This window comes from Erithacus rubecula (genome assembly GCF_903797595.1).
Source record: "Erithacus rubecula genome assembly, chromosome: 2".
Taxonomy (NCBI): domain Eukaryota; kingdom Metazoa; phylum Chordata; class Aves; order Passeriformes; family Muscicapidae; genus Erithacus; species Erithacus rubecula.
Window position 1 is genome coordinate 74776069 of NC_136685.1, and position 14656 is coordinate 74790724.

General features: G+C 36.2%; 1 protein-coding gene across 9 annotated transcripts in view; it reads right to left on the bottom strand.

Moving 5' to 3' along the window:
- LTBP1 (latent transforming growth factor beta binding protein 1) overlaps nt 1-14656 on the bottom strand; it is a 184481-nt gene that overhangs the window by 70545 nt on the left and 99280 nt on the right. For all 9 annotated transcript variants that reach the window (XM_079332377.1, XM_079332373.1, XM_079332375.1 and 6 more), the window contains one exon: nt 11732-11803. In XM_079332377.1, the coding sequence (XP_079188503.1) occupies nt 11732-11803 (72 nt within the window). The remainder of the gene's footprint in view (nt 1-11731; nt 11804-14656) is intronic.

The window sequence follows — 14656 nt, forward strand, 5'->3', positions numbered from 1 at the left end:
ATTAGTGATCATTTATCTAAAATATATAATATTTATTATCTTTGATTTTAGCTTTTATAATACCAGCCTCATTTTATTTAATCTCAATGTATCTTGCTTCCTAATTAAACACCACCACTGAGCGTAAGAGGTTGAATATATAAAATATAACAGATGTGCTGAAATTGCACTTGGAAACCTATAGAAAGGTTCTTTCTTCTTAATTTTTCTCCCTAAGTTTGGCTACCTATCCCATGACACAAGAGTGCACAGTACTGTAGACTCTGGCAGTTGCCTCAGTGTTGAGCTTATCTTTCAACTCTTTCAGTGCTATACCTAATATAGTATTTTTACACCACCTGGATAAACTTCACTTCTGTGCACTTAGCTGCGTATGACAAGGAGTGCTAATTTATATCCTAGAACTTTGGATGAAATGTGATGGAAACCACACGAATTACAAAGGATCAGCTCTGCCTCAAAGGAATTCTCAAGTGAAATTCCCAGACTACATGACTTTCTGACCTCAGAGGGAGTGGACTATTTAAAAATGAGAAAGGCATAAGAAAAGAGCAGAAAAATCAGCTGAAATATTTTTGTACAGCAGTCTACTTTTTGTCCTGTCCACTGTTTAAGCAGGATGACATCCCATATAAAAACAAGAATATCTTATTTAAGGATTGCATTAATACAGAATATTTATCAAGCTAGATATTTTTGGATGCACTTGAATTTTATCAGTTTCTTAAGTTTCTTCATCAGAATAGGTTCTTTCTTTTACCCTGAAATCTCAAAATATGATTGAAGGCATCTACACAGTTCCAACTATTCCCAGAGGGAAGATTATCACTATTTCAATACCATTATGATTTGTGAGCATTAAAGAAATGAACTTAAATCTTCACAGTTAGCAAACTAAAGACATTACTGAAAGATCCCTAAGTAGAAGCAAAGTGATGCTGTTGTAAAGTTGTTGGGAGAAAAAGACATTACTAATCCTTCATTTTCTAAAATTAGGCCCAACTAAGACCTGATAGAAATAAAAAAAAAATACACTGAAATATCTAGAAGCTAATACAAAGAAAATACTGGAACACTCAAGAACCCTCTACTGAATTTTCTATCTGTTGGCAATTTCACTTGACAGTTCAGTCTTCAAATGCTAAATAATTCTACTTGCTTTGGTAAAGCATTTTCTCTGATGTCAGAAAGAAGTTTGAGGAAGAAATATTATTCTTTACTCAGAATACAGGAAGAATGTTGTTATCTGGGTTCATTTCAAAATTAAAATCCCCAACACGATTACATAAATACACAAATTGCACACACACTTATGCACAAAACCCACATACAGATTTTGGAGGAAGAGGAAAAACACAGGAGAAATTGATACACATAATGAAAATAATTTCTCTACTTCCTACATTGTAATACTCAGACATTTTAAAACAACTCTCTCCCTTTCCAAATTCTCAATACACATTGTTCCTTTAAGGAAAATTAACCTATACCACTGTGGGGAAACGGAAGATATCTGCCAAGTGATATATATATAATGTATCACTTTTTTGATGACTTTGTCTGAAATTAGAATTAGAAGAAATGCTTTGTCTAGTGAAAAAGTATTTGAGTTTTACATCAGCAAAGAAGATTTTAAATAATGGCAATTTGACGTGGATTCCATAATTCTTATTTTCAACAAAAAGACTAAGTCTCTTGTTTGTTAATGATAAAAATACATTACTATTTACTTATATGTCAGCATGAAATGGATGGCAATTCTTTCCATCTAGAAGAATAATTCTACCCTTCTATATGTTTTTAAGCAAGGTAAGTAATTACATGTCATAACATAAGTCCATTTGTATTTTCAATGTTAAAAAATATTAATATGTATTCTTCACTTATTAGATAACTTTACTCATTTGTATCCACCTTCATTTCAAGGAATGTTAAAAATCTATATATGGATAAACTTTATTATTTGAGAAGTATGTATGTTTCAAGGCATTATTTACTAGAGTGTCTGATTTGTGGATACATGGGATCTTCCTTTAATTCATGAACAGTCATCCCTCTTTCCAAGTGATTCAAATATTCTGTAGGAAACATTCACAGATGCTGTCATTATTGTCTCTGTTTTCAACCTCTTTGCAGATGAACTGTTCTTGTACGTCTTGTACTAAAACCGTAATTCCCCATTCACATGAGCTCTGCTGCTGCTATTTAACATGAGCACTGCTACATTTAAGTATCAGCTTATACATATCTAAATACCAACTAACATTCCTTCTAGAGTTCCTGATATGGATATTCCTCTTCCTAAATTTGTCCAGTTTTTAAAGTTAACTACATTGTGCATGTTCCAGTGCCTCAGCCTAACTTAATAACAGTGTATTTTAATGCCTCTTTTCCTGGTCATGTCTAATCAATGAGCTCACAGAATTAGCTGATGCTCTAAGCTGAATTACCCAAGCCTGTCTAGGGATTCTATAAAAATAAGCCAGAAGCCTATTAAAAAACAAACAATCAAAAAAGCCCCTCAATTTTGCAAAATACATACACATAGGAATAGTGTTTATTTAACAACTTGAGCGTAAAAAAAAAATTCTCCTAGATTTACTACCTACTTCTCTTCATTTCAGACTGGTAAACAGCCACCTATCCAAAACGTTTCCTACCACCTGCCAGCCTGCCCAGCTGTGCAAATTGCACTGGAATCAACTTGTTCAGGCAGCTGGAAAGGAAATCTGATTCAAGATTAGCAGGCTTTTTTTTTTTAGCCCTTTATTTCTTATATATGGACATAAAAAAAAATTGCACTTTTACATTATATAGGAATAAGAATTTATTTTCTTCATTGTAAAAACTGGAGAAAAATCCCTAAATAATGTCTTGTGCAGAAGTACAAATTGATGGCATGCTTGAGGAGTAATTTGATCAAATGCCTTCATCTACACAGAGGAAATAGTGAGGGGCTAGGTAGCAGTACTTGAAAACCATACATATGGAAATAAAGCTTTCCAAAGACCAACTCCATACAGACGTTCAATTTTTGAGAAAAGCAGAGTAATGAAGTTCCATTGGTAAAAGCCTCTGAACTAGTGAAACAGGGAAAAAAAGAATTTAAACAAGAAGATACTCCACACAACTACTCACATGGCTCCTTAAAGAACTCTCACAGGAAGTTATTTATAATTTCTACAGGACTGCTAAATAAAGCATTGACCTTTTAACAGTTGGTGTTTTGATAATATGAATGACTGAACCCTTTCTCAATGGTAATAAATGGCTGTAACCCCACTGGTATGAAAGAAGCATTGTCAATTCAGCACTGACTGACAGCCTGACCGTGCACTGTTACCCTTTGGAATTATCCATGCCAAATACATGGAACTGGTCCTTGGCACAGTGTGTCCCTAGATTTGGTAGTCCATCCCCATGAAAGTTTGAAATCCTTACAATCAGCTGAGATGGCAGTAGAAGCCAAATGCCATCCCAGTGGCCCTGCTGGTGACTCTGCTCTCACAAGTTCACCCAAATACACAGAAGCTTTGCCACAGCCAGGGTCTTAACAGAGATGCTGCAGCACTGTGCAGACGAGCCTGCTGTGTGTCAGCTCCTCCTACACCCTTGTCTAAGCACAGCTTGATGTATGGTGAGGTCAGCCACCATTCTCTCCAGAGCTCCCAGCTCCAAATAACCCAGACACTGTAACCAAACTGCTGCTAATCTATCCCACTGAGGAGAATTATAACAGCCTCTCTTAACAGTTGGTGTTTGATACCTTCCCACACATTTTTATCGGTCTTCTGGGTGTTAGGTCAGCCTGCTCTCAGAAAATGCAATGTGTTAATGACTCGCTGCCACTGAATTTCCTGGTGAATAAAAGCAAGCTATAACAGCCATTTTCCAACTGCATGCCTGTCTGCTCATGTGGAGAGTGACTCTGAACACAGTACTATCTTCGTGACTTAAAAAAAACAAGAACAAGAAAAAAACAACCGTCAAAATCAAACAAGCAAAACAGGAAGGTGGGAACAATGTAAGGTGGCATTCACTTAAACAAGTAAGCACACAGTAACATTGAACTTGTTATAAACCATGATAATAATATAGCTTTACTAAGTCCAAAAACAGACTCATCTTCAAAGAACTTTACATCCATTATTAGAAGATAAAAGATGGACATGAATGGATAAGTCAGATAGCAAAAAGAAAAATTTACTTTGCTCATGTTTTTTCTGCTTGCTTTCTATAAATGTTCACAAAGAAATTTTATTTGGATTTTTGTCCAATGTAAGGCAATCACCAAGGTTTCATATTAGAAATACCCCAAAGCACTTTACCAGAATCTTGGTCCATATGTATTTAACACAATCAGATGAAGAACTGTTTTTAGACATTTGCATGGGCTGAGTAACACAATACTAAACTAAATTTCGTTCAGTCTACATGCAGGCAACGGTTAATATAATCTATTTTCTTCGAATAACTGTAATTTAGAGATGGACTGAATACTCCAGAAGAAATAAAAAAATGCAGGAAGCTTCTGAAAAGCACCCTGACCCTTACCTGTTACTCAGAGAAACAGCTCTTGCTTGCCTAAAGATCGAAACCCCCAGTGATTTTTCACCTATATTTCTGATAAGTACGGATTTAAGTGTTCAACTCTGTTACATACACTGCACTGGGGAATTGCAATGACTAAAAAAGAAATGCATCAATCAAAACTTCAAATTCTGTCCTAAGATACTTACATTTCAGTGACAAAGCATATTCACACCTAATGGAAGGTTTCCCTCTTTCTCATGTATAGGTATTTATGTACAGAAAAGTACAATGTAGTAGAATCTCTGTCTTAACCAAATGGCAATGCACGGAACTCTGTGCCGGAGGGAAGGACATTCTGCAGAAGGTCTTAAACTTCCAATATTCTGCTTGCATTCTCCAATTCTACACTGTCTTTTAAATTAGATCAAAACAGTGTTTGTGACTGTGTTCGCTGTTGTTCATTAACACTACTTTGGTTCTTTACTGGAATCCTGCAAGCAAGAACACTCACATTTCCTTGAGCAATGTTATACCTAATTCAATCACATCCAGGAAGTGAATCATTTCAGCTTTATTCCAGGATTAATGACATTGTAATGCAGCCTGAGTATCCTTTATCCAAGAATAACAAACCATGCTAAGTGTAAACATCCAATCCTAGGAAAAATTCCCGTGCCTGCTTAAAACGAGATCTGTACCTGTCACTTACTGTTGAAAGAATATGCTTTGCTTGGTAACTGTAAAACATACCGAGTTATTTACTACATCATAAAGCTCCATTAATTTCCCCTTTTACTGAAATACCTCACTAGATGCTTCAGCAAGCAAATATGGAAATGCCTCACAGCTTCCTCCTGCTCCACACATTAACACAACCTGAAGGGGATGGCTGCTACAGCCAAGCAAAGTGGTGCAGGAGAGAACTGCTCTGCTACAGAGCACCCTAGAAAAGCTGATGGCTGGAGTATCAGCTCTGCAGTGTTTCCCTCTGGCAGCTCCCAGCTGTAAGGCTATTTAGGAAGAGAAGTTCACTGTGTTTTGGCTGTGTTATCCATTACAACAGCTTCTCAGACCACCCAGGCCCAGCTGGCCTCATGCAGAAATGCTGAGGTGGTGTGAAGCTGTCTTCCCTGCCTTCAGCATAGTAAGTCATTCAGACACACGGAGCAAGTCCACTGCCCACCCTTTTCGGATAGCAAGCAATGCCCATATTTGGTCACAGACATGCAGGAATTTGAAATATTCCTATAAAAATTAAATTCATTCTTTCATTTCCACATTCTTTCATTAGCACATTGAATTTATGCTCATCAAATCATCACTGCTTGGAAATTTTAATCACATTTAAGTATTATCTTAAAGTTCTACAACTGAACGTATACGTTGATTATTGTGTTCTGCTATCTTCTGGGATTACGTTATTTAAATCTGTCTATTCATTTTAAAGAAAACATTATCACTCAAGAAATTCAGTCTATGAATTCAAAAAGGTCAGGGGTTACTGCAAGAATTTTGAGCAATGCAAATGCAAAGAGAAATAGCCTTTGTTTTTTGAAAGAAACCACTGCTACTATTGATGCAAATAATGCAGTCAAATTTCTTTTCAGGAGCACTGGTAGCTTGGAAACAATAGGTTCCACTATCAAAACAGAACTGGGGTTTGATTTTATTACTATTTTATGCTGAAATAACTAAAAAAAGAATTTAAAATTTTCATAGACAAAGCTGAAGAATGTTAAGTGGTTTAGTATTAATTAAAAAAAATAATCTCTTTTGAAACAATAGATCTGATTTGTAACATTGAGTTTGCTATATTACAAAATTGGTAGTGGTTCTTGATTACATGAATTAATCATCAAAAAACAATTAACAAGTTCGATTTTCAGAGTCACATTACATGCACTAGAACAACAAATAATTTGACAATTTTTAATACAACTCATAATAAGGCATAAAAACTAAATATGCAACTGCTTTTATCTAAGACAGCCACGATATCCAGAAGATTCTTATAAAATTTGGACCAAGAATAGGAACCACTAGAAGCAGGGATTTCTATTCAGACCACCACAGCCCTAGTAGCTTCACTGAAGTATTCAGAATAAACTTGTGGCTAGAAAAGCACTGCAGCCCATCTCACCCCCTCTGTCCCATGTGGCTGGTGCTGGAGGACACAAGAAATCTCCATAGCTGATTACAGGCCTAAGCACTGTGGAAAGGTAAATTTTTGAAAAGGGACTTCTACAGTTAGCTCCAAAATTCTATCTTTGTGCTTATCAAAAACTGACTTTGTTTAAATTACTAAGCAATAAAACCAAATGGAAAGTATTTGTCCCCTTCTGATACAGAGAAAACAACCAAACTTTCAAGAAAACCCATGCACCCTTGAAACACTCTACTGCATTTAAGCAAAGAAAGTTGTCTAGATCAATTATATACTAATTAGAATTTGCCAAAGTATTTAGGCAACTTCTTAATTAAAAATTGCCTAGTTAGTCATGAAATGTTATTTAGCAATATTTGCCTTGATAAATGTTTTCATGCTGTAAGTGCTTTAATATGCACAATAAATCATGCATTAATTTTAGACTGGAACATATAATTTATGTCAATTGTGAAAATTTGATATATTCTGGTAAATTACATACTAGGCTTCACTGCAAGTGCCATCTGACTGATTGATCTCCAAATTGACCCAATATGCAGGCATCAGTTTTTATTCTTTTTATGAAAATCAATTACAATCAACTATATATTAACACCATAGAAAGCACTGCTCCAACTGTTTCTGCTATAGCTACATTAACCATTACTAATATCCTCTAAGAAAAATAAAATATCCAGATTTTACTGCCTCCATTATAGTTGATTGTTTCAATAATACCTTGATTAGTGAGAAGGAGAGGTAAAAGAAACAAAAACCAAGGTTTTGTTGCTAAATAAACTATTGCCATGTTTTTTAAAATTACAGCAATAACAATTGCTTATTCTAAGAAATGACCCACTGATTTCTGTGAGCCAGCAGAACAGCAGCAGAAGAAATCAGTCCAACTCATTTTGTGCTTTTTGTGTGGAATTTACTGGAATGCAAGTTTGCAGAGCCACACTTCTCAAACACATAATCAGTGTCCAAACAGCAACCCAGCCCAGTTTCTGGAGATATATTTATTTCTCACTATGATCATCACAAAAGAACTTCTTTGAAAGATGGCTGTTGACTTAGTAACTAAGTAACATTAAACAGCATTCTTATTAATGAAGCTCTTTCATTACTTAAAAGTAGTGAAATAAATATACAACATGCAGAAAAAACAAATTTACTACTGTATTTTATGGACAAAGGTAGAAGGGGAGAATATACCTTCAAAATATATCTTAAATCATGATTAAGCCAAGGGCAAAGTGCTTCAAGTCCCCCAAGCATATGATTATAGAATTTGATCTATCAACATACAAGTACTAGTTTCTGCAAACTCATAAACATTTAATTTTAAGAATATAGGGACTTTCCAAGAACTTCTGTGCACTTTTTAGTTCATTGCAAAACAACAAGTGTTCAGGTATTTTTCCAGTTCTTCAAGATAAGATTTCTAAAGTGCTCTGTTGGCAATATGTTAGTTTCCTGAAAAATGAATCCAACCCTTTTACCAGCTGTTTTTTCCATTCTATTTCAGTTTTCCAAGAAAACCATTAGCAGACTAAGGAAACAGTAAGTACAACTCTAAGCAGGGAACCAGAAATTAGCATTACATGTGGATTCTGACAAAGAAGTTACAACACTGATAAGTTGTATTTTGGCTCTAATGACAGCCTTAGGGCATCCATGTGTGTACATGTAATAAATCACCCCATTGAAAAGATAATTACTGAAGGGGGGAAACCTTTCTTCATAGTAATTACACTAAACTGCTTGAATTAACATACCCACAGATGGTTCTTTGTGGTCCTACTTACACATTAGAGAGAAGAATGCTTGATTACATTAGTTCACTCACTTGAAAGGAGAAAAAATAATGATCTGGTTATTAATCACACTAATACTCCTTAGTTGATGAAGCCTATGGTTTTGCAGTCAAAAGTCTACAAAGTAGAACAAAAGGTTAATTAGGTTTTTAGGCCTGAGTTTTCAAAGGCAGTGAAAGTTGGACAACATCTAGGTGAAAAAACCCAATCTCTTTAGCTGCAGGCAAGGATTCAGAAATATATCCCCATTACTACTTGGTCTGGCAGCCCTGGCCCTTTCTAAGCATGGACACAGCATGCATACCCCTTCAGCAAAGAATAATCTAATTAAAACTTACACTTGCATATGGACATGCTGTTCCAGTCCCTTCCAATTTAACTGAAAGGATTCTTAAAGGAATATGAATACTCCCACGCCAGCAGCTTAAACAGTTTTCGACAGCTGTCTGTGTTAGTGATATGGGCAGCTCTTTCTTCATTAGCCCTGTCTTCTTCTCTTACAGAAAAGCATGTCTGCTTCGGATAAACAAGCTGGACAATTCTGGCTGACCCACTGAGAAGCACATGCTAATAACCATTTCAGGGCTGAAATGCACCCTGCCAGCAGCTTTCACATATGAAGCTAGCTTCCCTGAAGAACGTTTAAACAGAGGTCAAAATGCTGACCCTCTGAAAGAAAATGCTAATATTGTTACTTACTTCAATAGAACTAAATTCCACTATGGCTTTGTTTCATGGGTATCCCTTCTCCCATTTGTATCTCCTTATTGGAGTGTATTAGTGAGCAAATTACACAGAAGTTATTCAAACCTCAGTAAATCAATAAGGGGAACCTTCAACAGCCACTACCTCATCCCTCTCCAGAAAGCTAGGACATTGTCCCCATCCTTAATTCATCAACAGTCTACTCCCTGGTAAGACAACCCTACTATCATTTTATGATTAAACATGATAAATTTCTATGTACCAACTGCAAGTTATATTTAGAGTCTACAGGTCACTCCCTTCTGGGATAGTGACAGGAGTATAAAACAAATTGTTTAAAGCCTCATATTTCTTGCAGTTTTAGTCATGAAGTACAAAAATGTGTCAGGTGAAAAATTACCAAAATCCAGTGCAAAATCCAATGATTAGCCTAGCAGGTACAATCTATTTCTGCACACTGCTGTGCCAGTACTCAGTTCCCTCTTATGCTCCTACCCAGAGACATACCTTCTTTCTCTCTATCAGCCTGTCACTGCTCAGTGAAACAACTTCCTGGCCTATTTCTGGCCAGACAGACATCAGAAGCACCAGACCACTTCTAACTGTCCATAACCCCTGAATAAGGACCTTAGTTTCTATGAAATGAGGTTTGCCAACACCTAGGTTCAACCTCTTGAACCAAACTGAATGTTCTACTTGCCTTTAAATGCCTGCTGGGTTGCTGCTGTCTGAAACCATTGAGTATTCTGTGGGCTATACACATGACTACTGAAGATATCAAAAGCTCCTGTCTCTCCTGGATCAGAGGGTTGGTTGCATGAGGGCATTAATCCATCACAGCATCTTCTAGGCTTTCCAGGCTCAAAGTTAGAAAACCTCTCTTCTGCAGACTCTGACCTTGCGACTGATATGTGGAACAAGACAATCTCTTTCAAAATAGCTGGAACCATCTTGCTGAAATGCCTACATCACCTGCATGTTTCATTTGAGGCATAAAAAGGCTGCCCATTTACATCTGACACCTCCTTCACCTTTTCACTTTGCAGTCCTCATTAGCAAGCTGCCATCAACATCTCCCCATCCCTTTTACTTATTAAGAGGATTTTACAATCTTTCACTACAGAGCAGGGAACAAGCTCTTGAGATGCAGTCAGCAGCTCTCCTCTATCTAATTTAGTGTTTTGGCCCATCCAGTCCTCCAAATGCCCCTACCTTGTAAGCTGGTAAACCACTAGGTAGAACCTGAGCAGCAGATAGGATCAGGTAGTTGCAGATAGCAGCTCACATCTCCCTCAGCAATGAAATAGCATGATGTTTATGTCTAAGGCTCTACAAACTTTATTATTTTGGTGGGCAAATAATTTCTTTATGCAAGTGGCTATTGTACATTCCCTCATTAACACACAAAGTGAAATTTTTCAATTAATATTAAATTTATGTCCAAAATGCTACAAATAGCCTTTTACATCAACTATTCTTTCATTTTTTTCCAGCTCTCCACCAGCACTACTATTTGTTGGGACCTCTTTATCCCTTTCAGTATCAACATTGATGAGGAAACCCTGCCACAGCAGTATCAGCTTCACTTGAACTTATTTTCCCTTCCTTCCCAAATCTCTCTCCAGAACACTACTGCAAGATTGCTTACATCGTCTCAGAGCTCCTTTTTCTTGTTTACTTGTGCTGTGCCAAACAAGTCAGACACGCAATTAAGCTTTTTCCTACATCCTTATCTGGAATTTCTGTGCAATGCTGCAAGATACAGAGAATGAGCATTTGTCTGTGGTCATCTCTTCAGCTTTGTCAGAGAGAGATAATACAGACCAGCAGAATCCAAATGTCCCAAGCATTGCTTTGTAGCTGCATGATCATGCAGACCCCACAACCTGTATGTTTCTATGATAACTTCTATACTTACCACAAGGAAATTATAATCTCAGAGTAACCCAACAAATGTATGTCTAACTGCAGACACCCTCACCTGCACTACGCATCTTCTGGAAGTAGGTGTGTCACTTCCTTACATGGCAGCCAGGTACTCAATCTTTTCATCTCCACTTCCCAGGGATCTTATCTGGCTTTTCTCAGTATTGCTGTGCCTAGCCTCTTGAGTCCAAAAGAGTTGTTCTCTAATTACTCCATGCTTTCATGATTACAAAAATTGCTGGGTATTGCTAGTTTCATGTGACTTAATTGAATATGTCTGTAGATTCACTATTTAGCAAAAAATCTCACAAAACAAAGTATTTTTACAGAAAAACAAAGTAAAAGAATCCTTAAGAAGTCTTCTTTATGCATCATCAAGGAAAATGAGGTATGCATAAAAGTTTCAGAAGTCATTTTCCCTGGAGGAAAAAACTTACTTGTACAGAGTTGCCAATATTTGGAAAGAATCAAAAGGATACTTAACATTTCTTCCCAAATAAAAATAAGTGGACTGCATTCATTCATCTAGATCATTAATATCAAAGAAACTGTCACAGAAAACCAGTACTAAAAATAAACATAAACAATTTGGGTACCATCATACCTTGACAAAACGTAGCATTGATTCTCTTGTAGCCTTGTGGGCATTCCATCATAGGACCATATCCATGGTAAGCTGAACAAAAGAATTACATCAGTTAAATACGGATAATTTATATGCTTGCAGAGCCTGACAGCTAAATTATTATATAACCACAATACAAATTTATAAGGTTTTGTGAAAAATGGTTAAGCAAAAAAGACACAGAAATTAAAAGTAAGGATTGTACAGGTAACCTTAACTCCATCTTTTTCAACATATGTACCACTTAGGTCTTCAGTTATCCAGTCAAATTTGTGTTAAAAAACAAAACAAAACAAAACAAATCTTTGAAATCAGGATATCTTTCATCCTATTCTGAAACATTCAAATAATTACTTTTGCAAACCAGCTACAAATATCACGTTTGGAAAAGATAAAGTTGAAGATTCATTATGGAAACATCTAGCATTCACCTAACAGAGCTGTTGAATTTTAGAATACTAAACTTCCCTTTCCTTACTGCATGATCAGGGTAAACAGTCACAGATATAACAACACTGCAAAATAAATACTGAATTCAATTTTGCCAAACTAGAAAGTTTTCAGTTAGTCAGCTTTTAATTTCTATTTATTGGTTCTTTCCTCCACTTAAAGCTGCTTTTCAGACTACAGAAAACTGTTTATTGATTCTTAAACATCATAAATGAGAGCAGTAACTTGTTTGCATGGTTATGCACTAAAAGCTAACTTCTTGGCAAAGCCCAGTACTTTGCTAAGCATATAGGACTTAACTTCTGGCACTATGATCACATAAATGCTTTTAATAAGAGTCAAGAGTTTTTAATAATTTGAATGTTACAACAGAGATACCTTACATTTTGTCAGATCTTTTGTTTCATTTCAAAAGTGTTCCAAATATTCAACAGACAAAATTCCCCCAAAAACCACCAGATTCATTTATTTCCATCTTTACTGTACATAAATTGTCAAATAAGACAGAACAACAGAATAACATAGTGCTGTTGATTGCATTCCCTTCACATGCCTTAATCACACATTTAGCCCTGCAGCTTACTTTAAAACTGGCACCTGACTGCTGTAATGATGGAAAAAAATAAGAAAAGGTTAATTGTTTTAACTAAAGCTTTTCATATTATTTGGAAAAATTTGGTGATCTTGAGTAGCAGGCTTGGGAGTGAGATAGTTTTATTTCAAATTTCAGTGAATTATTTAAAATAATTGCTTCAATTAAACACTGAGATTCTCTTTAGATATTGCATAAAGTGCAAAATAGTTAAATGCACATAGTAAAAATAGAGCAATGTTACTACGGTTCTGAACACACACTTTTCCATCTTTACACGGACTATGATCATTTTAACACCAACCACAACTTGAAAATTTTGTCTCCCTGCTAAAGTGGCAGCTACACATTTGGTTTCCAAGGCAGATTTTTCAGTCTTTTCCTAATGTCAATATTAAAACCAGTTGAAATTTAAGGAGACTTCCAAAAGCACAATGCATTTATCTACTCCTGGTCCCCAAAAGTGTTGATAAAACTCCTAGTACTCAAGTTGGCAGACTCAAATCCATAATGGCACTCATTATGTCCTAACTGATCTGTGTTTGCCATCACAGATCTGATTTAATTCACACTAAAACCAGGAGAGTCTCTGTAACTTTTTGTGGGTAGGAATGGTACCCTGCAGTGCAGTCTGCTGAATGAAAACAGCTTCCAGTTGTAGATGGAGACAAGCCCCATAACCTATTCCAGGTCTCTTCCAGTGCTGCAACACACTTTCCCTCCCAGGGTGACTCAGCTGCTCTAGAAAGTGCAGTGGTGGACTGAGGTCAGAGATTTTAACCTCTCCCTCCTTCCTTATCCTCCCACTATTAACAGGAAACTCTCAGCTGTTTTCTTCCTTTTAACAAAGAGCAGAAATGTAAGCAAGTCTCAGTAGAGAAGAAGCTTGTTCAGTGGTGGCTAGTGACCCATGTGGGAGCTGGAAGGAATCTGACATTACTTACCCTTTACTCACCTAAACAATCTGTTTGTAATTAATAAGTTAGCAAGAAGCCCGACCAACCACAACATCCCCTATGTAACACAGACCCTTCTTAAAAGTTGTCTTCTGTTAGAAGTCCTTAAAAATGGAGATCTATTCCAAAATTTCTTTAGGTTTTCAGTAAAACTGAGCAAATCAAACTTACAGACTTGGCCGCTGTCTCAGGCCAAGACACTTAAATTTGCAACAGGACAGAAGCCCTGACTGAGCAGTGGCTGTTACCCAAAATACTCAAGCCTTTACAAAGATGACAGAGACCTGTGTAAGACCATGGGAACAAGACATATGCAAACTGATTAACATCCTTAAGTAGTTGATTGAAGACAGAAGTGCCTGATAATGACACTAAAGTATATGCTTAAATATTTTGCTGAAGTGGGTTATGCAGAAGATCACAACCTGATTACATGCTATCATAAAAACACAACAACTTTAAATGAAGTTTGAGGCATAAAACCGTAAAAGCAAAAGGAAGTTTTTCCATCAAATATCATATAAATTCATGCATATAAAAATATATGTATATTCTTTTTACCACAGAAGCATTTTCAGGGTTGTAAAAATGCATATAAATCCTTCAGCAGCCACTCTAGACTTCCATTACATCTTCTAACAAATATACATTTATCTTTGGAAATTGTTTACTCTACAGAACCTTAACACTTTGATAATATCATAAAGCTTAGTTTGACATCTATGTCCAAAAGTTACTTTGACCAGATCCAGAACAGATTTTGGGGTTTCAAGTTTTGTTCCTATGTTCAGACTGATCATCTACAACATCCTAAATCAAATACAGCCTAGAGAAAATACATAAACCACTACTAAACCTTCTTGATAGATTCAATGAATATACTTCAAGCATACAAATCACACCAAA